A 23,615-nucleotide genomic window follows, 5' to 3' on the forward strand; every position below is an offset into this window, starting at 1 on the left:
TCCTGATCGAAGATTATCATAACCTCTTTTCAACTTCGTCACGCATAAAATTCTTAAGGTTTAATTATAAAAGGATAAGTGAAAAGATTTCATTACTGAATGACGACAACTGATCCTTGCAAAGTATTTGCATGTAAATTGCAAAAGTGTTTAAGAGGTTTGTATCTTAATGCTCAATAAAATTAGCAATACGTAAAAGAAATAAGATTTTAGATCTTTTATTTTTAATATGTATATATATATATGTATATATTAAATTTCTTGTTTATCACAGAAAACTTATATCAGCCTTCTCGTTGCGAAGATGTATTGGAAGATATAAGACAATGTTGTATAAAGCATGGTGCACATTCTATCGTTTGTGACGGAATAGATACATCCAAACCGTATGAGCATAATACCATTGATTATGTAAGTATTATATCGTATACAATTTATTCTAAATTATGATTGTTTCAATTATAAATTAATAATTCCTTTTTTTTTTTATATTTAATTTCAGAGGAAAGTAATTAGATAGATTATGAAGCGCAAAATAAATTTTATACACAGATATCCATTATTTTTTGTTAGTACAGTAACAATACTATCGTTGTCTATTATATATGGTAAATTTGTTTACAATATGTTTAGGAGTGCAACACAAGAGGAAATTGTTGCATATAAATTACGTAAACAATACATAAGGGAACAATTTAGAAATAAACAAAATTAATATGGAAGCTGTAAAGAGTGCGAAGGATAGATTTAAAAAATATCCTTTGTTAATAGCACAGTGTGAAGAGACTGCGAAACAGTACGCTCTGTGTGTGTTAGAAAAAAAGACCCTTCGTAAAAATGATTGTGAAGCAGAATTTGCGCGTTTCAAAGCTTGCTTAGTAAAGGCTGCTGTCAGTAAAAATACACGATTGTAAACAATGAATAATATTAGAAAATTTTAATTCGTGATTTAATTGTTGTATTCCAAACATTTATTTTAATCCAAAATGAATTTGTCATTGTTTAAAAAGCATTGCATAATTGCTTTTCTTCTGAGAATAATATTAGTGATGTATGCAAACTTTCATGATAATTATTTTAATGTGCCGTATACGGATATTGATTACAAAGTATTCACAGATGCTGCAAGGCACATAACAGAAGGTGATACGCCATTTAAACGTCACACTTATCGTTATACACCACTCTTAGCTTTTCTTTTGATTCCAAATATTTATATATATAAAGACTTTGGTAAAATTTTCTTCTCTCTAATAGACATCGTAGTGGCAATATTTATAAGAAGAATACTTACGCGACAAAGATGGAATGATAAGATAGTAAATATTAATGTACTTCTTTGGTTATATAATCCACTTACAATAATTATTTCTACTAGAGGCAATGCAGATACTTTAGCAGTAGTATCAGTTATTTTAACGTTAGATTTTCTACAAAGAGATCAATTTCTTTTGGCCGGATTAATTCATGGCTTTTCTATACATTTCAGATTATATCCAATAATATTTAGCCTTGCTATGTTTCTATCTATTAAGAAATATAATCGTTTTATACCAAATTTAAATCAATTTAAATTTGTCAGTGGATGCGCATTTTCTTTACTTTCATTGACTGGATTCAATTATAAACTTTATGGTTATCAATTTTTATATGAAAGTTTTCTCTATCATTTAACAAGAACGGATGTTAAGCACAATTTTTCAGTTTATTTCTACATGTCCTATTTGTCATCTGGAATCGAATCGAATACGTTAAAAAAAATTTTAACATTATTACCACAAATAATGTTGTTGCTATCATTGTCATACAAATACTCAGATAAATCTGATCTACCGTTTGCGTTATTCACTCAGGCTATGGTAATTGTAATGTACAATTCAGTAATGACGTCTCAATATTTCTTTTGGTTTTTATCACTTTTACCACTTTGTTTACCAAACATACAAATGACCAATTCTAGATCCATAACTTTAATTTCTGCTTGGATCTTGAGTCAAGGTATATGGCTATTTTTTGCTTATTTGTTAGAATTTCAAGGGATCAATACGTTTTCATTTATATGGATTTCAGGACTTTTGTTTTTTACTACTAACGTTAAAATTTTGATGGATCTTATTCGTTGTTACAAAGTATCATAAGTCTTCTCAAATTATATTTTATTTATATCCTAGTTATATAAATTTTTTAATTAGAAAAGGAAATAATTTTAATATTCGCATTTAATAAAATTGTTAATACGAATTGTTAAATTTATCCTGACATTGTGAATAAACGATTGAACAATATCCTTTTGTCATACGTGTAAACCCATAATATTTTTATATTTATATAACGACAGTAAGGACATCAAGTTTTGTCACGTTTCTCTTATCTCGTTTTATTTTTGCAGGAATACAAAATACTTATTTACAGATAGTTTTGTAAAGTAATAGTGATAGATTCTTAAAAGGAATGTAGATATAGTAATGATACAATAATAGTAAATCTTATTGTATAGTAATCTAGAATAACTGTGAGCAAGAACATTTCTTGGATCATCTTCAGAAATATTTTTTTTTTTTTCGTCGCTTATGTAATCTAAGCTTGCTAATTAACGTGACGTCGATATCATCGGGTCATTCCGCGTTTTATAATTCATCTGGATTCTTATATTCATCTCGATTTTTGTGGATGTTTTCTCTTTATATGTATATATATATATATATATATATATATATATATATATATATATATATATATATATATATATATATGTATTAAGGAATATATAATATATCCATTAAAACGCGGCATTTTAATCTTAAGACGATTTAACCCAAATCACAGTACGCCAAGAAACAAATAGTAGACGTTTTTATATCTACATGTCACCACGGCAGATGATAAAGTGCAACATATAAAAATAGCATTTTCTTTCATTGCTTTCGTTACAACTTACTGAATTGTGTGTGCTATGTGAAATAATCTATTTTATCTTTTCGATTCCCTCGAGAGAATATAATTGGTACTTGATTTTTATTTAAAGCATACGTCGCTTTAAATAAAAATCGGACGAATAACGATAAAGTCGAAGTTCTAGGCCCTTTCGTTTTCTTTTTTTCTTTTTCTGTTTTTTTTTTTCTTCTTCCTTTTTTTCCTTTTATTTCTTTCTTTTTTTCTTTTCTTTTTCTGTTTCTTTTTCCTTTTTTTTTTTTTTTTTTCTTTTTTTCCTTTTTTAGCTACTGAAAATGAATTCCAGAGTGTATAACATATATTTATAGGCTGTGGAATTTTTTATGAGATACACACTTACGTACGTACATACGTATGTATGCATATATGTATGTATGTATGTATGTATGCATTTATGTATGTATGTATGTATGCATGTATTTATATGTATATCTGTATTTAAGTTTCACATATCGTCGATAAACTAATTTCGATGTCGCGGATGATCTCCGAAAAATTCTTACATCGAGAATAATAGAAACGCATTGTACTTCGAGATTGTTCGTACATTGTATGTACGAGAATAATAAATGAAAAAAAAAAAAAAAAAAAAAAAAAAAAACAAAGAAAAAATAAGAGACATCGCATTGTTGGCGTTGATCGAGTAGAAACGTTTGATTCTAAAAGCCTTCGAGGATATTCTTCGAGGAAAACTATCTTTTACAAAGTTTATACATATACAAGATGAAAGTGCAAGAAGAATCTCGATTAATGATCCTACCCTCGTGCATTATTTATATTCCTTTTGTATATTTCTGAAAACGATGCAACATTCGATGCGTTCGGCGTACTTCGTTCTATTTTTTTGTTCTCATATTTTTTTTTTCGTCTTTTTCTTTCTTTCTTTTCTTTTTTTTTTCTATTTTCTTCTTTTGTTTCATTAATTCATTTCTTCTGTTTCTTTTTCTTTTTTTTTTCCTTTTTGTTTTTTCTTTTCTTTTTTTTTTTTTTTGTTTTTTTCTTTTTTCTTTTTCCTTTACAAAATGTCCGAGACAGAGTTCGTGATCGTTTCCTCGATCGATTTCTTCTTCATTTCGCGTCGATGATAGGTTGAATAAAAAAAAAAAAAAAAAAAAAAAAAAAGAAAAACAAAAAAAAAGTAGAAAAAAAAGAAGGAAGGAAAACGTAACGTAACTCGCTGCAACGACAAAAGAAAGAGTTTATGGGGGAAAAAAAAAATGAAGATGAAATAAAGAGATGAAAAAAAATAAAGGAAGAAGAAGAAGTTAAAAAAAACCTGACAAATATTTTACGTATAAATGAGGGAAACATCGTACGTACCACAAGGAGCTACTATGGCAGATGTTTAATAAAATATAACAGTAGCGATACACATTGCACCCTATGAGAAAGTATAAAATAAACGGCACCTGTGCCTACTTAACGGATAAGCACATAAATCGGTGAACTATAAATAATCGTTGACATTAATCGCATAGTAATAATTATAATAATATCTCGATATACAATAAGACTTTGAAAAAATATACATCGTAATAATGACGCGTATTGTGAATTACGCTTGTTCTGGATTTTTTTTTTTTCTTTTTCTTTTTCTTTTAATCCATTAATAGGATACACACGATCGAATTTGTAATAAAAGTCTCAAAACTATCGTATAACTTAATTAAAATTATAATATATATATATATATATATATATAAAAGTTAAAAATAAAAAAAGAAAAATTAAAGCACTCGATGCACACAAATCTTCTCGTGCGATGACGTACACGGGGCGTAAACTCAATAAATGTACACAACGTAAAATAAAATTCTCTTTGGTCTCTCTTTTCTTTTCTTTTCTTTTCTTTTCTTTCCTTATCTTTCTTTCTTTCTTTCTTTCTTTCTTTTCTTTTTTTACAAGTACTAACAGAAAACAAACAAACAAAAAAAAAAAAAGAAATACACTTCGCTTTTATTATATTTTCATTCTCCTTTTATTATTTAATAATCTAATACTTCGACTTATCTCTCTTCTTTTGCGAACAAAATGCAGAGCTCAATGTTGTGCATCGTTCAAAAATCGTGCTTTCTGTTCCCTGCGAAGAGACGATCGAATATATATATATATATATTTATATATACATAAAAAGAAAAAAGAAGAAAAAAGAAAAAAGGAAGATAAAAAAGAAAAAATAATGAAAAATACATAATTAATATTCGAAGATATTTTTACGTGAAACGAAAAGAACGTATTAGGCAGTTAAGAAGAAAAACGTGATTTTAAATGATAAAAATAAAGTTATTCGTCTCTAACGTTTCAAAATGAAGATCGATATAAACGGTAAATAGTCTTTGTACTTGTATTATTTCATAGTATATAATCATTTTTCCTCGTGTACGATGTGCGATAATGAATATTACTAACTCGACGTACATTAGACCGAAGATTACGAAGAAATAAAATGAAAAACTCGTGATGGACGTTAGCGATACTCGGATAAAGAGTTGGCACACTGTCATATTGAAGTAGATCGATGAATTTGTGTTGTATAAATTGTCAAGCTATCATTCTATCTCTCTTTCTCTCTCTCTCTCTCTCATATCATTCGTAAACATTTTCTTTCTCTTTCTCTCCCATTCTTTCTCTCTTTCTCTCTCGTTCTCTTAAATGAATTTCATTCATATTCTTGCATACTTCTCTCTCTCTCTCTCTCTCTCTCTCTCTCTCTTTTTCTTTTTCTCTTTTTTTTCTCATTCTCACACTCATTCTTTCTGCTCCTTGTCATTTATTAATTATTTCATTTTTTCCCCTTTCCTCTTTTTTTTTTATTTTTTTTTATTTTTTTTTTTTTTTTTTTTTTTTTATCAAACGGAAGATCTTCTTGTGCTAAAGATGCATGATCCTTGCTAGCGTCGCATATGCCGGACTTTTATGCTACAGGTACATCTGAGGAATTCGGAATTGAATCATTAACTTAAATCGAGAACGAAATCAAATGATTGACTCGTTTTTCTTTTTCTTATTTTTTTTTTCTTTTTCGATCATCGGTTAAATATCGGCTTGTCAGTCGGTGCGATGAGAACAATCTTCTTATAAAAAAGGAAAATACAATGAATCTTTCTCTTTTCACATATCATGCTATTGATAAGTATAAAATTGTAACGATCGTTCGTTATAACAAATATTTCATATTTTTTTAAATGTGAGATAGTTTGAAATGTTTTATGATCATTATGTAGCATATTTACAGCGCGTACTGAAAATGAATTTATGCGGTTCGCCATCAAAATACGACGCGTTTTATTCCATCCTCCGATATGGAATTTTCCCTTTAACAAAATGTACGTTTGTTTATCTATCTTTCTTTCTTTCCTTCTTTCCTTCTTTATTTCTTTGTTTATTTATTTTTTTTCTGCTTCGTTTTATTTTTTCTCGACGAATGAATGTTTTGATCGTTGTTAAAAATGTATCTAGGAAGTAATGAAACTGGTATTATCAATAATGGAAATTATTGAAAAAGATTTGACGAACGATCAATAATCCGTTATTCGGCGAATTTGATCCATCATCTTTCGATCGATTCGAAAGAATTTCTCTTTTTAACATTTACAAAGTTTGCCATTTAATAGGTCGATAAACTATTTACAATAAAATTTTCAACTAGCACGATTAAGGAAGAATCCTTGGCGGAAGGGATGATAGTTGGGAGAGAAAAGGGATGGATTAATGAGGGAGGAAAGGGGGAGGGGAACGGAGGAGGTAGGAGAGAACCAATCCATTCGTTATTCGCGCGAATTTACCTATAATTCATTTACTTTTTCTTTAAATCACGATGCCTATGGTCGTAGTATTTAAACGTCGACGACAATGGGACGCACACGCGAATTTAGACAAACGTTGTGTATTTATTTCTAAGTGAAAGCCATTGTATGTTTTATACCCCTTTCCTTTTCTTTTTTCTTTTTTTTTTTTTTTTGTATTTCGTCACAATGGTCGATCGATTTACTAATTAATAATAATTGTAAGTAGGATTTGCGGTACAAAGAATCTTGTTTTACAGTGTACGTTACGACTTATTTATACTATTGTGCACATAATTTCTATCGTTTCGTAGTATCCTCCTTTATCTCTTTAGTTTTTATATTTACTTTTTTGGTTTTTTTTCTTCCTCTTTCTTCTTCTTTTTTTTTTTTTTTTTTTTTCTTTTTTTTTCATCCTCTCTTTTCGTATTCTTCTCTCGTAAATCGCACGATATCAAATGTATCTTAACGAGGATTACGAGATTTCGCGGTTACGATTTGTTATCGTGCACAGGGGGAAAACAGTCTTTTTATATTAAGAAATATTTCTCAATGTTTTAATGAATGATACGTGAGGTCGTACGTATTCTTCTATTTACGATGATTATGATTTATTTTTGACTATTTTTCCGGATTGGATAAGGCAAAGATCGTGCGATCAATCTCGTAGATGATCTTTACGCGAAATCGAAGAGTGTGGGTTCATTAAGGAAAAAAAAAAAAAAAAAAAAAAAGAAGAAAAGAAAAAAGGAAAACAAAGAGGGATAAACAAGAAAAGATAAGAAACAAAACCAAAGGAAACAACAAGGTGGAAAGATTAAATGTTCGAATTAGTAATGGAAACTTTGTTTTTTTTTTTTTTTTTCTTCGGAATGGACGATCGTGATCCCGCACGTCGAATTTTCCATTTTTCTGCTTAAATAATTATCGATCAATTTAAATGAGTCATATATATATATATATATATATATATGTGTGTGTGTGTGTGTATGTATATAGAAAGATATAATCAAAAAAAGATTGTTCATCTTGCTTTGGTAACAAGAAGATAAATGACAGGGCATTCGCATAAGATTAGCGATTTATCTATTTGGATATCTATCTATCTATTGATCGATCAAGAATCCTCAGTCGTCCCTCCTTTTTTCTCTCTTTCTTTCCTTTTTTTTTCCTTTTTCCTTTTTTCTTTTTGAATTCTCATCAATTTGTTTCGATAGTCTTTACGATCAATTTTTCGTTCTTCCTTTCGTACATTCTTTCGTTCGTTCGTTCGTTCGTTCGTTCGTTCGATCATTTCCAATCTCATTAAATCGTGTACATACTTTCCTATGCGCTCTGCGAAAAAGCTTAACATCGAGAAAAATATGGGGGTATATATTATCTCCTATGTCGATTCAGTCGAATTCGAAATAGATTATATCGAGTATCAATGCGACGTTACACGCAATACGTTTCACGATAGTACGCAAAAAGAGTGCTCGAGTTTCTCTAAAAAGTCACTTTTCGTTTCACGATTAAAGGCGACTCGGTCGTTTTCATTTTACGAGCTATTTTTTGCTTTTTTCTTTCTTTTTTTTTTTTTTTTTTTTTACGAAGAGAGAAAACAAAAAAAGAAACATTTCCTTCAGTTTTCTCTTTCCTATTATATATGTATATATTTATATAATGTATATATATATATATATATATATATATATATATATATATACATATAATTATATTTATGTACAAAACGAACATTACGTTTATTCGTCATCGGAGATTCATCGAAAATCACGAAGAATATCGAAATGAAGACGACCGAGTCGACGGATAAACTTTGCGAAACAGTAGTTTAATAGGCCATAATAATTCCTAGTCTTAAAGTATGAAAAGTATCAACAAATTTGAAAAACCACTTCCACGTTCGCGCAAGTAGACACACTTTTAATTACCATTTATCCACTTCTCTCTTCTTCTTTAGCGAATTAGTCATTAGATTGCCTAGGAGTTTTGCCTTTAAAACAGCATAAATCGGCCTGCGCAAAGTTTTCTTTTTATACATATTCTTTCTACTAATACAAATTTTAACAACCACTTCCAAAATGAGTATTATTAGAGATAATTATTTTTTTTAATAATAATTTATGACTAATAAGTCGTATTTTAACGATCCGATCACTTTGTGACATAGTATAATAATTTCTATTTCCCTCTCTCTTTCTCTCTCTTTCTCTCTCTCTCTCTCTCTCTCTCACCACCTCTCCATTTTTTTCTCTTTAAAGAAATGAATGCAATTTTGTTTTCTTTTGTTAATAAACTAATGAGATCGTCTGTTTAAATGTTTAGAAGGAAACTTTGCGGAAACCTTTCTTTATTTTCATTCTCTCTTTCTCCCTTTCTCTCTTTTTCTCTTTCTCTTTTTTCTCTCTCTCTCTCTCTCTTTCTCTCTTTCTCTCCTTTTTCTCTCCTTTTTCTTCTTTATCTTTTTCTCTGACTAAAGGCGAAGAAATCGATATACAATTTAATTAATAATTGACCGATAAACAATTAATACGTATCAGGGTGATAACCGTGGCAAGAAGGCGTAAACTTCTATGATTCAAACGACATAAACTTTTCTAATTTTAACATCGCCACGTACCACCCACTTTACATTGATTGTTAATTACTTATCGCAGTATACTTTATTAACCTACGTTTCTCCTTTCTTTTTTTATCATCTCCCTTCTTCTTTTATTTACGATAGAAATGGTGTTTGACTATGTGAATATATATACATATATATATACATACGTATATATATATATGTATATGTATATGTATATATATATATATATATATATATATATGTATGTACATACGTAAATCCTTTCTCTATGCACACATTACACACGTACATACACACATATACGCGCAGAAAGACGCGTGCGCGCGCATGTATTTAAACACGTGTTCACGTGCAAACTCAACGCGAGAAAAAGAAAAAAAAAAAAAGAAAAAAAAAAAAAGAAAAAGAAGAAAAGAAAAATGCATACAACACACAGTACACTCGTTCTTTTTTCTTACGTTCTTTCGTATATCTTTCATTCGTTGAATATACATTCACGGTGAATTTCTTAATGTGTGTATTCGAATCTCTCTATTACATCTCGAAATTCCATTTAAGCATTTTACATACAGAGTATATCATTACGATAAGCTCGATAAGGAGATTAAGAATTGAGTTTATATAATGTTATTATTGTTACTGTTTATTAGAAAAGGAAAGAAAAAAAAAAAAAAAAAAAAAAAAAACAGAAAAACAGAAAAGAAAGAAAGAATGAAAGAAAAAACGTACAAATTCGTCTCTTATCGATCGCATCGTAATCATTAAAATACCTCCATGTACATAATTATATATAACAAAAGCACGGACGCGCGCGCGCACGCGTACGTTCGTTGATCTCTCCGCTTCTCTCGTTAAAGAGAGAAGAGAGAGAGAGAGAGAGAGAGAGAGAGAGAGAGAGAGAGAGAGAGAGAGAGAGAGAGAGAGAGAGAGAGAGAAAGAGAAAAAGAGAAAGAGAGAGAAAGAGAGAGAGAGAGAGAAAAAGAGAGAGATTACAATAGAGACAGAAAAAACAAAGAGAGAGAAAACGAGCGACCGTAAACGCGATCGCGCACGCGACTTCTTTATTTATTTATTTATTTTTTTTTCTGCGCGCTTAAGATAAAGATTTTCGAAATCTTAAGTAGTTAACAGTAACATCGGGGCATCATGAGAAATGTACAGTATAATGATTTCATTCGATTTACAATAGACGCGACGATTCACGAATCGAGACGAATCTCGAACTTAAGAAATGATTGTGTTTACGTGTATGCAAATATATATCCTTGTGTATAAGTATATTCATATATACACATGTATATATATATCATACAAGGAATATATATTTATATAGTATACATACATTGTTCAAAAATTCGATGCACCCGGCATTGAAGATGTAGAATAATGAAGATCTAAACGTTTTTTAATCTTATTGCTCGAGAATGATCGACACGATCGCGTAAATCGTCCGCAATTTATGTATATATTTAAGAGCGAGATATGCACATAATGATTCACAGTTATAAAACTAACTAAAGACCTTAAGAGATACGCCGAGCGACGTCAAGAGTCGTTTTTATTTACACAAAAGTATATTACACGCTTTGTTAGAATGATACGTAAATATGTATATGTATATACATATGTAGGTTTTATCGTGTACGTGTATATGCATGTGTATATATTTATATATAAACATATCTATCAAGAAGATTCAAACGTATCCGATCCTTAGTTGTATTTCGTTCGTTATCTCGAAAAAGATTTAAGAAGAGAAAAAAGAAAAAAAAAAGAGAAAAGAAAAAGATTTTTAGAAAAAAGAAAAAGGAAAAATTAAAAAACAAAATGCACGACAGTAAACCTCGTGTTTGAGTATTCATGCTTTTTCAACGATACTTCCGTCGATGTTTAAAGCGAATCTGCGACGGTCTGATCCCTAAAGCGCAGCCTTTCCACGGATCAACGTCTTTTAATAATTGATAGGCTACCCTGTTTCGTTATCTTTTTATTTATTTCAACGGCTTTATCAACGGATGTATCGTTTGCTATGCTTTAAGGATCAACCTTAACGTAGATCATCGACGAGGAACGACACATTCGTAAAAAATTTTGTGTATATATATACATATATATATATATATATATATATATTTCTTTTCACTTTGAATTTGATTTGATCGTTTATTTCTCTTTTATCCTCGTGAACGAGTTACGAATTCGCAATCGCTTCAATGTAGAAATACGATATAAACGTCGAGAGAAAGCAAGCAAGGAACGAGTTTCGAAATTCAAGATAAAATTGTATTTTTTGTCGAAAAGCGTTAATTGCCTTTCGTCATTTATAATTTTATATCGCTATTAATATTATTATTTTTATTATTATTATTATTATTATTATTATTATTATTATTATCATTATTATTATTATTGTTATTATTATTATTATTATTTTTATTATTATTATTATTATTATTATTATTATTATTTTATCTATTACTATCGTTATTGTTATTATCCTTACTCGAGGAATATATTTACAGGAAGCCGTTCGCCAATTACAAACGTGCTTATTTCAAATAGAGTTTTGCCATTTTTTATTTTTTCCTTTTTTTTTTTAGCGCCATCAAAGAAACCTATATAGGCCCTAGGATTCGTATTGACAAAGGATGCATATGTATATATGTATAATATCGTAATAATACGTCTAATCAGTTTGTGCTATCTAATTTTACAAACGCGACCCGTATTTTGAATACTTCGGGGGTTACGGAAAGAGATGCCGATATCTATTTTCAACCTTCGTTTTCGGTTTTCGGAGGTTGTTGGCGGAAGGAGGGAAGTGAGGGTAGGGAGGGAAAGGAGAGGAGGAAGGGTTTTTATTGCAATATCAAAATCCCATGCGAGAACCGATCCTACGTATTGCACTTTCCGTTTATTCCTTTGCCATCTGTTTTCCCTCTCTACGTAGAAATAACGTTGAAAAAGAAGGTAGAGGGAAAAAAAAAAAAAAAAAAAAAAAAGCAAAAAAAAAAATGCAAAAAAGGAGAAAAAAGGAAAAGGACAAAAAATCATAAAGAGAACAAAAACAGAAATAGTCCGATTGATATTAATCCTTTCCCTTGCTATGTGGGGCGTGGGGGGCGGGAGGGCGGATTCAAAATTCCATTAGTCCGTCGACTATTTAAATCGAAAACGGAGGAAAAGCGCGTTCCATTGAAATTTTTTTCTTTCATTCTTTCTTCCTTTCTTTTTTCCTTTTTTTTTTTTTTTTTTTTGTTGTCAGTGTCTGTGATCCGCGCGCGAACATTAAACGTAAATTTAATCGGCTTCAATTCGAAAGAACGCTCGATTTAAAAAATAACAAAACAAAATGAAATAAAAAGAAAAAAAAATATTTGTATATATATATTTATATAATAGTATATATATATATATATATATATATATATATATATATGTATGTGTGTGTGTCAGGCAGATCGTAAACGCACCGAACGACGAAGTATACGGAGTCACATTATTTTTCTTTTTACTATCTTTTTTGTTTTTGTTCTTTTTTTTTTCTCTCTCTCTCTCTCTCTCTCTCTTTTTTTCACGAATCGCAATACAATGCTCTCTTTCCGCTAATTAGTACTAGGAATGCTCAAGAGAGAAAGAGCACATGAAATCGACGTATTCTCGTTCCTCGATTGTTATCTCGACGTTATCATCTCCACGTCATCTCGACGAGAATTTCGTCAGTTCGAACGAATCGTTTAAATGCTTATCGAGATCTAAAATATGTCAGTAGTGGATTGTCGATACCGAGTGGTCTGTTTTCCATATCGAAGAATAATCTATTCTTCGATATATAAATCCGAACGTAACCATCGTCCTTAAGCCATTATCCTTACGTTAGCGTATTTCGAGCATTATATTTCTTCTCCTTCTTTCTTCTTCCTTTTTGATCCTCTTCTTCTTTTTTCTTATTCGTCTCGTATTTGAAAAGAGGAATAAGAGAGAACGTATTAGTTCGTTTAACTTTGAGAAACGTTCTCTTGATAAAAATCGTTGAGAGAAACGAACGTCGCTTGAAATTCTTTTGAGAAATTCGAATCGAGAATTTTACCTTCGATGGTCGATCGAGAAGCATCGATTTTCAACGTAGGTGAAATCTTCGTATCGCCTCTGTTACGTACGCTTGTCTCTTTCTCTTTATCTCTACCTTCTTCTTCTCTCTCTCTCTCTCTCTCTCTCTATTTTTCTCTTTTTTCCTTTCTCTTTCGTCAACGATTTCTTTCGCCGAAGGACGACGAAGAACGAAGAAAAAAGGCTGATGGGATTACAGGTCGAAATCTTCGTTGGTCCGACGATCAAACGACGGTCGAGGTACCGGTCGAGGATCTACCCGTCCAGTCGAAGAGTTGCCGATCGAAGGGTTTCCTCTCGAATCCTTCTTGATCGAGAACGTAATTTGGATCTCGACAGCTGCTCGATTCGACGATCCTCTCGAAAGCTCCTCTAGTTTTACCGTATCCGAAGGTCCTACCTCTTTTCTCTTCTTCTCGATCGACGTACGTCTTTCTTTTCGTCAACAATCTCGTTGCTGTTCGTGGATGATATTCCAAGAGTTCTTCCTGCATTTCCTCCCTCCTTCTTGTTCTATTCTTTATCCAATCTCTCGTATAAACTGACGAGGAAGTTGGAACTTCGAAGAAACGATGACGTTCAAACGTCGGGGAGTCACGAAGATGACGTTGCTCGACAAGTAATCGATGATCTCTGCTAGCTTTTCTCAATTGCTTTAAAACGAGATCGATGTAGCCCAACATCTCGCCGTTCTCCAACAGCTTCATTCGTTCTCGCCTTATCTCATTTTTCAAGGATGATCCTATCTTTCTTCCGGCGAATTCACGTCGACGACGTTCCAACGATGAAATTTGACGAAAACAGCAACGCTCTTGATATTCTTCATCCATCCGATACGCTTCTTCCTCTCGGATACGACTAGGAGCTTCGAAGATGGCGCCTCCCGTGCGTCGTCGATGGTTCTAGTTCGGATAGACCCCCTGGCCTCATACGTGCGTCGCTAATGTTCCTACTGCCGAAGTACGCTTTACAGTTGCCACACCACCGTTTGGCCCTCCGGTTATATAATGCGCTGACAATGGCGCCTGTAAAAATAAAGATTTCTATGTTATACCGGACCATTCATCATACTCCATACAATTTTATATAATATATCCTTCGGTAGTTTTACTTACTTACATATCATTTCAATTTACATTCAATTTAGATATAAATATTCATTTGAAATTTTTATTAAGGTTTTTTTTTTTTTTTTTTTTTTTTTTTAATGGGAGAGAGAGAGAGAGAAAAACACAGAACAAAATGATAAATAAAATTGTAATAAATATATAATTTATGTATATTGGATACACGTACTTTGTATGTGATTGATTATGTCTTGTTGAGTTATGTCATTGATTATAAAATATAGAAGCTGTGTTTTTTTTTTTTATTTCTTTTCGAATAATATAACGCATTTTTTTCTCTTGTATTTCTTTTGAATTTAATAAAAAAAAAAAAAAAAAAAAAAAAGGAGGATAGATGAATGGAAGGGGAAGAGTATACGCGCTCACGTAAATGTCGGTCTTTCCATCGAATTGAATTATTCGTGCGAGAGGACGAAAACCATCTCCATCGTCTGTTTTATGCGACTCGCGTTCACCCGTCTCAACTTTTTTTCTTACCGAGCCCAGAAAAAGAAGTTACTCACGATCGTGTCACTGGTTGTTTGGAAGTGACATACTCTTTTTCTCTCTCTCTCTCTCTCTCTCTCTCTTTCTCTAATTGCATTAAATTTCAAAGGAGTATACGTGCTGAGTTACACATGTCGTAAGTTTCGTCAAATTAGCTTATATGTACTTTGTTAATAATTCTTTTGTCGCTAACTAATTTTTGGCTACGTGTTGTTACATTTAATATAAAACATTGAAATTTTCAACTCGCGTAAATATTTGATGTTGTTCGTTTAATAATTCGTTGTTTAATAATGTTATTTAATAATTATATGAACACATACGTATGATTATTATTAAACAAATTTGTAATATCCGTTAAATAATAACGAACGAAATGGACGAAGGGAGAATATAATAAAATAAGCTTGAAAAGGAAAGGCGAATATCGTTTCTACGTTCGTATGTGTTTAACGAGTTAACGCAGAGGATGAAAGAGATAAATTCTAAAGAGATCTCACCTGTGGTCCAGCACCATTCAAGGTGTTTAAGCTATTCATCCTCATTGCTTGAGTATATGGTGGAGGAGCTGGCGTGACTCCGGGCACTGCCGTGTGTGGCGCGTGCCTCAGCTGTTCAGCCGCTGACATCCTGTTACGAGTAATAATCCTTGCGATTAGTTATCGACTCTACCCAAAATAATGAGATTATATTGTTGGGTTAGGTGTGAGAAAGCTACGACGACGAGCATACGATGACCGGGATAAACTTTACCACGGCGTCCATTAAGGAACGAGCATATTGCATAATTGATATTGGCCAAGAGTTTTACGCGAGCGTTATCAAGCGCGTTGTCTTAATCGGTTTCCTGTTCTAACTATGGAGACGTTCGCTTCCATTATCGGCTTAAGTGCTCTAGAGTGTTAAGAAGAGAAAAGTTTGATGTTACATATACATAGATACACACACATGTTTTTATATGTATATATAGCTTTTATATATATGTATATATATATATATATATTTATTTATTTATTTATTTATTTTTTAATCGAATCTCAATAGATGAACTTTCTTAGGATCAATTGAAATGGACAATAATAATAGAAAAGAATTTACTTAAAACCAATATATCGGGAATCGTTCTTGTTGATTTAAGAAAAGTTCCACAAGTTTTACCTGAGATAAGGATTGCCATAGGTCGCAGAAAAACGTGGATCAATGACCGGCGTTGTTTGTGGAGTGGATGTTCCCAAGTTCGCCGAACTCAGTCCAATTTTCTTCGATGCGAGAATTCCGCCGGACGGTATCCTGCTCAAGGATTCCCGTGACGCTCCCATTCCTTGCGTTGTCGGTGGCATGTAGTCCCGCGTGTAATCCACGTATGGCACATAGCCGTTATTGTTGCTCCCGTCCTATGTCGCGTGAGTCAATGCGTTCGAATAATTAGACCGGGTTCGATTTACATACCAAAGGGTTCTATCGATAATGTTTCTGCTTGTTCGAACATGAATGAACATAATTAAGACTGATTTTGAATTGCATTGATTCTACGGATAATTGAAAAGACAATGTAATTCAGTGATTTTCTTTGAGAAATTCAATTTTTGATAAATATTTCGATAACTTACATTATTTTTTGGTGGAAAGGATGGTTCCGTGTAATCTGCGCTATAACGAAAGCCAAGGGGATTTGGAACGGGCCCGGCAAGTGCCAACGCGTTAACTCCTCGAGTGCTTCCTTCACCCTCGCTGTCGAGTGCTGTTACGCTTTCCGCATTGCTAACGCTCGAACCAGCTCGTATGTCCGCTTTGACATCCGAGAGATTGCTGCTTCTATCGCTCTCGCGATATCGATCCGCGTTCGAATCCGTTTCTTCTGCATTATAACGAATATATATATATATATATATATATATATATATATATACATATATTCATATAAATATCCATATAGGAAGTTAGCGAAGAAAATCCAATGTAATCTAATGTAATAATAATAATAATAGTAATAATACTCACGCATATCAGTTTCTTGCGTTTGTGCTGTCCTCGGTCGTGGCTGTTTAATACGATCGCGACATTGTAGAATGAGTAGAACAATAATCCCAATCAGGATCACGCAGACAACGAGTCCAACGATGATGAGAATCAGTTGCAAATCGACTGGAATCAACGCTAAGCGTCACGCCTAGTTAAAATCTTGCGTGTCAGCTCGCAAACATATGATATTCTATGTGTCTACTTCTTTTTTCTTTGTTAAAAATTTTTTTTACAATTTTTTTGTTTCTTTTTTCTTTTTTCCACCTCCGTTCCGTGATCGTTCCGTGAACCCCAGGAATAAATGAGTACACGGAAATGTTCAAACTTTAACCCCGAAACGTTCAAAAGTTCTCTTTTAACGTGGAGAATCGTTGATATCGCGTTTTTAATATAACCGTCCTTGTAAAAGGTAATAATCGCTCTTACCAATACGCTTTCAGAAAAGACCAGAGAGTACAACGTTCTATTACAACGATTTATAAAATTCTCGATGTCAGAGTGAGATAGGATACGACGAGTCACGTTACTAGCGAGTAGAAAGAGGTCGAGTATAAAATGAACTTACTGTGTGCTGTCAGGTTGATTATGACAGAATCCGTGCCGTAACTGTTCGTCACCGTACAGTTGTAATCCCCGAAATAGGTGGATACTGGTTCGACCAATGTGACAGTGCTGACGACCCTCTCCGCCGTGTATTCTTCCTGAACGTAGAACGGCGTATTGTTCAACGAGAAATTGAGCTCACGACCAGCGAAGCTCCATACTACGGATTCCGCTTTTGGCACCGATATCGCAGTGCACTTTACCTGTGAAATCGACGAGAAGAAACGATAGAAAAAGAAAAAAAAAAAGAAGAGACATAGTTAGGACGGGTTTTTTTTGGGGGGGCTGGGCGGGGGTGGGAAGGGAGGATAGGACAGAGGATTAGTGATAGGAATTGGTATGGGGTTTAAAAAGGCTAAGGACAAAACAAAAGTTACAAGACGTTCGTCTTACTTTTTACATTGACGTAAAAAAAAAAACGGAACAGCATTAAGAAATCTATCGTCACAGAATACTAATCTGAATTCTATTTTATCGATGACAAATGATTTAATTCGTACGTATCAGGGATATATGAAAATTCTTGCGATTCGATATGTAAGTTATATTAAACAGTTTTTCAGACCAAAATAAAATAATTTCAATTATGTCTTATAATTTACGATTTTCTTTTAATAATATAATATAAATAAATTATTTCAATTAAAATCTGAATGAATGAATTGTATTTGACAAAACGAACGCATTTAGATTGTTATTATTATTTTTTGAATAAATTTTACGATCTCTCAAAGGAGACAGACATGAAAGGAGGATATTCTGAAATTTTGAAGGATAAAAATTACCTTGACCACTCCCTCGTCTGGCACGTACTGAATCCTTTGTGACACTATGCTAGGTGGTCCACGAATGTAAATGTTGGCGGAACCCGTCAGTAAAGGAAAACCTGGTACGTGAGCCTTGCAAAAATAACGTCCTGCTGTCTCAGGACTGACGAAAACGCTTATATTTGGGCTTGTGGCTACCACGTGTTCCGAATCCTCATGGAACCATAGAATCTCGGGTGTGGGATTTCCATCGACGTCGCACTGCAAGATTTCCGTTGCACCATAGTGTGTTTCTACGGAAACTGGCTGATGTCGAAATTGTGGTCCGTCTGTAAGAACAAAATATTCATATCATTTCTCCGATCAAAAAAAGAAATTAATACTTTATCAATTACCCGCTTGATATGCGAGCCATTTCACGGTACTCTTTTTAAATTGCACGTGTATAAACTACAGCGTGAATTTTCATAATTTCTCCATTTATACTGTGCGAACTTTACGACTCTCTTCCTTTTTCTTTTTTTTTATTTTTATTTTTATTTTTTTCCTTTTCCTCTTTCTTCTCTCTCTCTCTCTCTCTCTCTCTCTTTTAACCGTTGCTACTGCACAGGTCCCCGTTTTTACTACTTAAGGTAATTTCTAGAGTACGTCGAGCGGGCACGGCGGTAAAAATGATTTCGTCTCCGGAGTCGAATTTAAAGTTTCCGCTCGTAAACGTAAAAAGAAAGCTTGTATGTGTATATGTGTGCCCTGGTTATGTTTATTATACACATATACACACACGCACGCGCACGCGCGAGTGCGCGCGAGTACACTCATATATATATATGATCTATGTGTATTACACTCATACGCGTATAGATTTATTCGTATTATACTCACATGTTATATCTAGCGTTTCAGTTTCTTCGCTTTTGCCGACATCGTTATGAACCTCACACTTTACGATCGCATCGTGAAGATCCCGCGTCGCGTTGTGAATGATCATTTCCGTCGTATAGTCTCCGATGACCTTTTTCTCGTTGATAAACCACCTGAAAAGATGAAAGAAAAAGAGTGAGCGATAACGATAAGTATACTCGTCTTTTACTTTTTCTTTTTCTTCTTTTTACTTTCTTTTTTTTTTCTTTTTCTGTTTCTTTTTCTCGAATCGAACAAGAGATACTTCTTTCGTCCTCGAATAAATTCGAGTTAACAGGACAATTGTTTCTTTTATTTATTTCTTCTTTTTTTCTTAATATCATCTTAAAGCGTTATAAAAAATATGAGGAGAAAGAAGAAAAAGAAGAAGAGGAAGATGAAGAAGAAGAGGAAGATGAAGAAAAAGAAAAGTGCACAAACGAGTTAAGAACAAAACGAGATTTTCAAGTGGAAGACGTTTGTTCTCCTTATACGATCGCCAAGAAAATCGTCTCATCGTTTCAAATGGTAATAAACGGAATGGCTTGGACGTAGTCGAGTCTCTTCTATTTCTTTCTCTCTTATTCATTCATTCTCTCTTTTCTTCAATCTATTTGTCTCTCTCATTCTCGAATCGTACTCCGTTACTCCGATAAAGGATAGAAGCTGGAGTCTCTACTCGACGACTTAGCCGGTACGTGTCTATTCGACATTTCGATGTGTACCAATACACTCAAGAACCACAATGCGATCGATTTTATCGGACTCGTACCGCGAACGACTTAAAAGCCAAAAGAGCGACCGATAAACGACGAAGTTGACAGCCATAGTGATTCGAAAATCTACGAAAACGAAACGATCCAATCGTATTTTCGTATTTTTGAACATGATAAATTTTTTCTTCTTAAAGTGATTTGACATTATGAAAAGACGAATACGATGATTATAGATTTATGAAAGAACGTAATTGAATTATCTCGTGGACAACGGAAAAAATATTACCCCTTTTTACGAATTCAATGATAATCGATGATAGATAAAGTAACAATTAGAGAAAATGCTATCAGCAAAACGTAGGATATATTAGTATAACGGATAATTTATTTGCGAACTAATTCAACGAATCGTATCCTTTAAAATGATCGTTTTTATCTTTTAGAGTTGTCAGGAGGGTTTGTTAAAAGGGACGGTAATCCGATCGCTCAGTTCACTTCCTTAAAATGGTAATCCGATCGCTTATACCGGCTTTCATTCATGACCGAACTGATCTACCCCAAGTGAAGTAGATACAATATACGTCTTTGTTACAAGAAATTTCTAAGCGGTGTTGTAATCCTTTTTAGTAGTAGTTACATCCGTGTAAGATATTCCTTCTTTTTTCTTCTTTTTTTTTTCTTTTCTTTTTTTTTTTCCCTTAGAGAACAAAAGAAGACAAATATTTGTTACTATAGACATAAACGTCAGTATCCCTTTCTTTAGAAAAATGTCGTGATATTTAAGAAAAAGAATAAATAAGATACCCTATGAAACCTTTAAAAAATGTCTGAGTTGAGGTATTACTATCGATCACAATTTTCAGATCCGGAAAAGGGAGAGGAGGATTGACGCGTCGCAAGAGACAATGAAATCAGGACGCAAGAGGTGTGTCGAGCTAAAGACCGTACTATTGTAAAAAAGGGAATTTCTTCGTAAACGTGTCCTAAAAACTTGAACGATTATATAGGTCAAACGAGCCTTGACATGGGTATTGAACGTTCCGCATTTTAAACTAATGCGCAACACGATTCTGTTTCAATATTTAACGTTCGATATTATTATTTTTTTTTTTTCCTTTGTAATCAATTGCAATTAATATTATAAATGACTTTTTTTAAACAAATTAATTTTTTTTTCTTCTTTTTTTCTCTCTCTCTTTTTTCTTTTTTTTTTTCTTTAAATACAATGTCATTAAAAAATTTGCGTGTTATATCTTTTCCTTTGATTTTTTTCCAAATTCTTCGTCGTTTCTACGTCATTAATGATTAAGAAAAATATATAAGTTTAAGAGAAAGAGAAATAAGAGTTTGAGAGAGAGAGAGAGAGGGAGGTAGGAAGGGAGGAAAAGAGAGGGAGAAAGAGAAAGAAGGCCGCGGGCTATCGTTCTGCGGACGCACGCGATAGCGCGCGCACGTTCTGCGCGCGCAGACGACGTCCTGAATTTGACATTGTCCTCTTTGCAGACGGATATCGATCATCCGTTCTCTCTCGCGCTCTCTGGCCTCGGTCTTTGTCAGACTTATAGCGTGACCTGCTATAAGAGCAACGTTGTTGCTCCCCACATGAGCCCAGAAATGTCTGAGTAGTACAACCTCTCGTTGTGACTCAAACACACTCACCTGTACTCCATATCCGGGGGATTGCCCTCGGCGCGACATTTGAACCTCAACTCTGTTCCCTCGACGATACGTTTCTTATCCGATACACCAGAGCCACGGATTTTTAGTGACACCTTTGGTGCGTAACGTACCTGAAATAATTTCATTTAATTTATTATCATTATTATCATTATTATTATTGTTAATATTATTATTATTGTTATTATCTTTTTTTCTCTTCTTTTTTTTATTTTTTTTCTTTTTTTCTCTTATTATTCCCTAATTTTTCACTTAACGATAAGACTTTTTGTTACTTTAAATTAACTATGAAATTTTGCATATTTATATATATATATATATATATATGATATTTTATTTCTACTTCATTTTTAAAAATATATTTGCTTTAGTCAGCTTTAGTTTGCTGTGTTTGAGTTGTGACACCGAGTTCAATTCAACGTAGAACTTGTGAAAAGAATTTTATTAAGGGATTTCGCGAGATGGGACTCGTGACTTTCGACTCGTTTTACTCGAAATCGAGTTCTCTTTCTAGGGAAAGAAAGGAAAAAGAAAGAAAGAGAAAGAGAGAGAGAGAGAGAGAGAGAGAGAGAGAGAGAGAAATTGAACATTTCGAATGTTATTTTATCTCTCAATGCAAATCTGAGGCAATCGGAAGGTGGTGATTTTATTTTATCGTTTCGTATAACTGTTTCGAATAAAATATTTATTTTTATTTCGTGAAAAGAGTTAATTTTCTTTTTATTCAGTCGATCGATTGATTCAATAAAATATATATATATATTATATATACATATACATATATACACATATATATATATGTATATATGTATATATATATATATATATATAAGAGTTGAATTTCGAGTGTATCCATGAGTCTCACTTAACGTTAAAGGCGAATGTAACATATTTGGTTTAAAGTAGATCGTAAACAATAGGTCAGGCTCGAACGATCTTGTTTCACAGGTATCGCCTTTCGATACGAATATTTGAGAAAACTTTTAGCGCTGCAAGTATCATACTTACATATATCTATCTATGGAAAAGTGATACGAATTGTGGTACTATCTCTAGGATCAGAAACTTTACGAGAGATTTGTTTCACGAGAGAAAGAGAAAGATAGAATGAAAGAAAGAATGAAAGTAAGAAAGAAAGAAAGCCTTTCTTTTTACACGGAACAAGACCTTCTAGACTACGTAGAAAATTTTCAAAAGTTCACCCTTACGATTTTATCGTACATAAATTTTGACGACGACACACGAAAGAAAGTAATTTCGCTCTTCCGAGAAAAAAGTATTTCCTTGGGGTTCGCGACAGTAGTCATTCTTTCAACTCTCCTCTCTCTCTCTCTCTCTCTCTCTCTTTCTCTCCTGCTTACAACGATATTTCGTATTTGTATAAAAGGACGAGCAAGAAGATTTTTCACGATAATATGCAAATGTCCTTCAATATTCTTACGACATAATGATTAAATCTATTTTTCTTGTCGAGAGATCAAATTAATGAAAGATTTTTCAATAATTTTTAATCGAACTTAATCATTAGTACCATGAGTTAATCAATTGAAAAATTATGATCATCCAAAGATTATGTAATAATATTATCTTATAATATTAAGTAAACAATATTACAAGATAAAGGTTTATAAAGTTTGTATTTCTAATCAATCTATTGTCCAAGAAAATGGAAAGAAAAAGAAAGAGAGAAAAAGAGAGAGAAAGACAGAGAGAAGAGAGAGAGAGAGAGAGAAAGAGAGAGAGAAAGAGAAAGAAAAGAAGACATAAAATGGTAACGAAAGGAAATGTAAAAGAAGGAACGAAATACGTAGTCAAAAGGTAAAAAGTTACGCCGCCGGCAGTAGACGATTATAACGCGGACCACTTCTCAAGAAACGACG

General features: G+C 32.7%; 2 protein-coding genes across 6 annotated transcripts in view; one reads left to right on the top strand and one right to left on the bottom strand.

Moving 5' to 3' along the window:
* Positions 1–839: 839 nt before the first annotated feature.
* On the top strand, positions 840–2,285 carry LOC124425720 (GPI mannosyltransferase 1). Its single transcript, XM_046966463.1, has one exon. The coding sequence runs from the start codon at positions 987–989 to the stop codon at positions 2,136–2,138; it is 1,152 nt and encodes a 383-aa protein (XP_046822419.1). The 5' UTR covers positions 840–986; the 3' UTR covers positions 2,139–2,285.
* A 1,448-nt stretch (positions 2,286–3,733) lies between these two features.
* The window catches only part of LOC124425719 (irregular chiasm C-roughest protein-like), a 135,993-nt gene continuing 116,111 nt past the window's right edge, over positions 3,734–23,615 (bottom strand). For 4 of the 5 annotated variants that reach the window (XM_046966460.1, XM_046966457.1, XM_046966461.1 and 1 more), the window contains 9 exons: positions 21,718–21,848; positions 19,325–19,476; positions 18,461–18,771; positions 17,638–17,878; positions 17,052–17,207; positions 16,661–16,908; positions 16,209–16,444; positions 15,551–15,680; positions 3,734–14,462 (listed from right to left, as the gene is read on the bottom strand). In XM_046966460.1, the coding sequence (XP_046822416.1) occupies positions 14,364–14,462; positions 15,551–15,680; positions 16,209–16,444; positions 16,661–16,908; positions 17,052–17,207; positions 17,638–17,878; positions 18,461–18,771; positions 19,325–19,476; positions 21,718–21,848 (1,704 nt within the window). In that variant the 3' untranslated portion in view covers positions 3,734–14,363. The remainder of the gene's footprint in view (positions 14,463–15,550; positions 15,681–16,208; positions 16,445–16,660; positions 16,909–17,051; positions 17,208–17,637; positions 17,879–18,460; positions 18,772–19,324; positions 19,477–21,717; positions 21,849–23,615) is intronic. The other variant, XM_046966459.1, reaches the window with a different exon arrangement.

The sequence above is a fragment of the Vespa crabro genome, chromosome 7 (assembly GCF_910589235.1).
Source record: "Vespa crabro chromosome 7, iyVesCrab1.2, whole genome shotgun sequence".
Classification (NCBI taxonomy): domain Eukaryota; kingdom Metazoa; phylum Arthropoda; class Insecta; order Hymenoptera; family Vespidae; genus Vespa; species Vespa crabro.

Excerpts from the sequence above, each read along its gene's own strand:
- LOC124425720 (XM_046966463.1), top strand. The coding sequence starts at position 987 with ATGAATTTGTCATTGTTTAAAAAGCATTGCATAATTGCTTTTCTTCTG.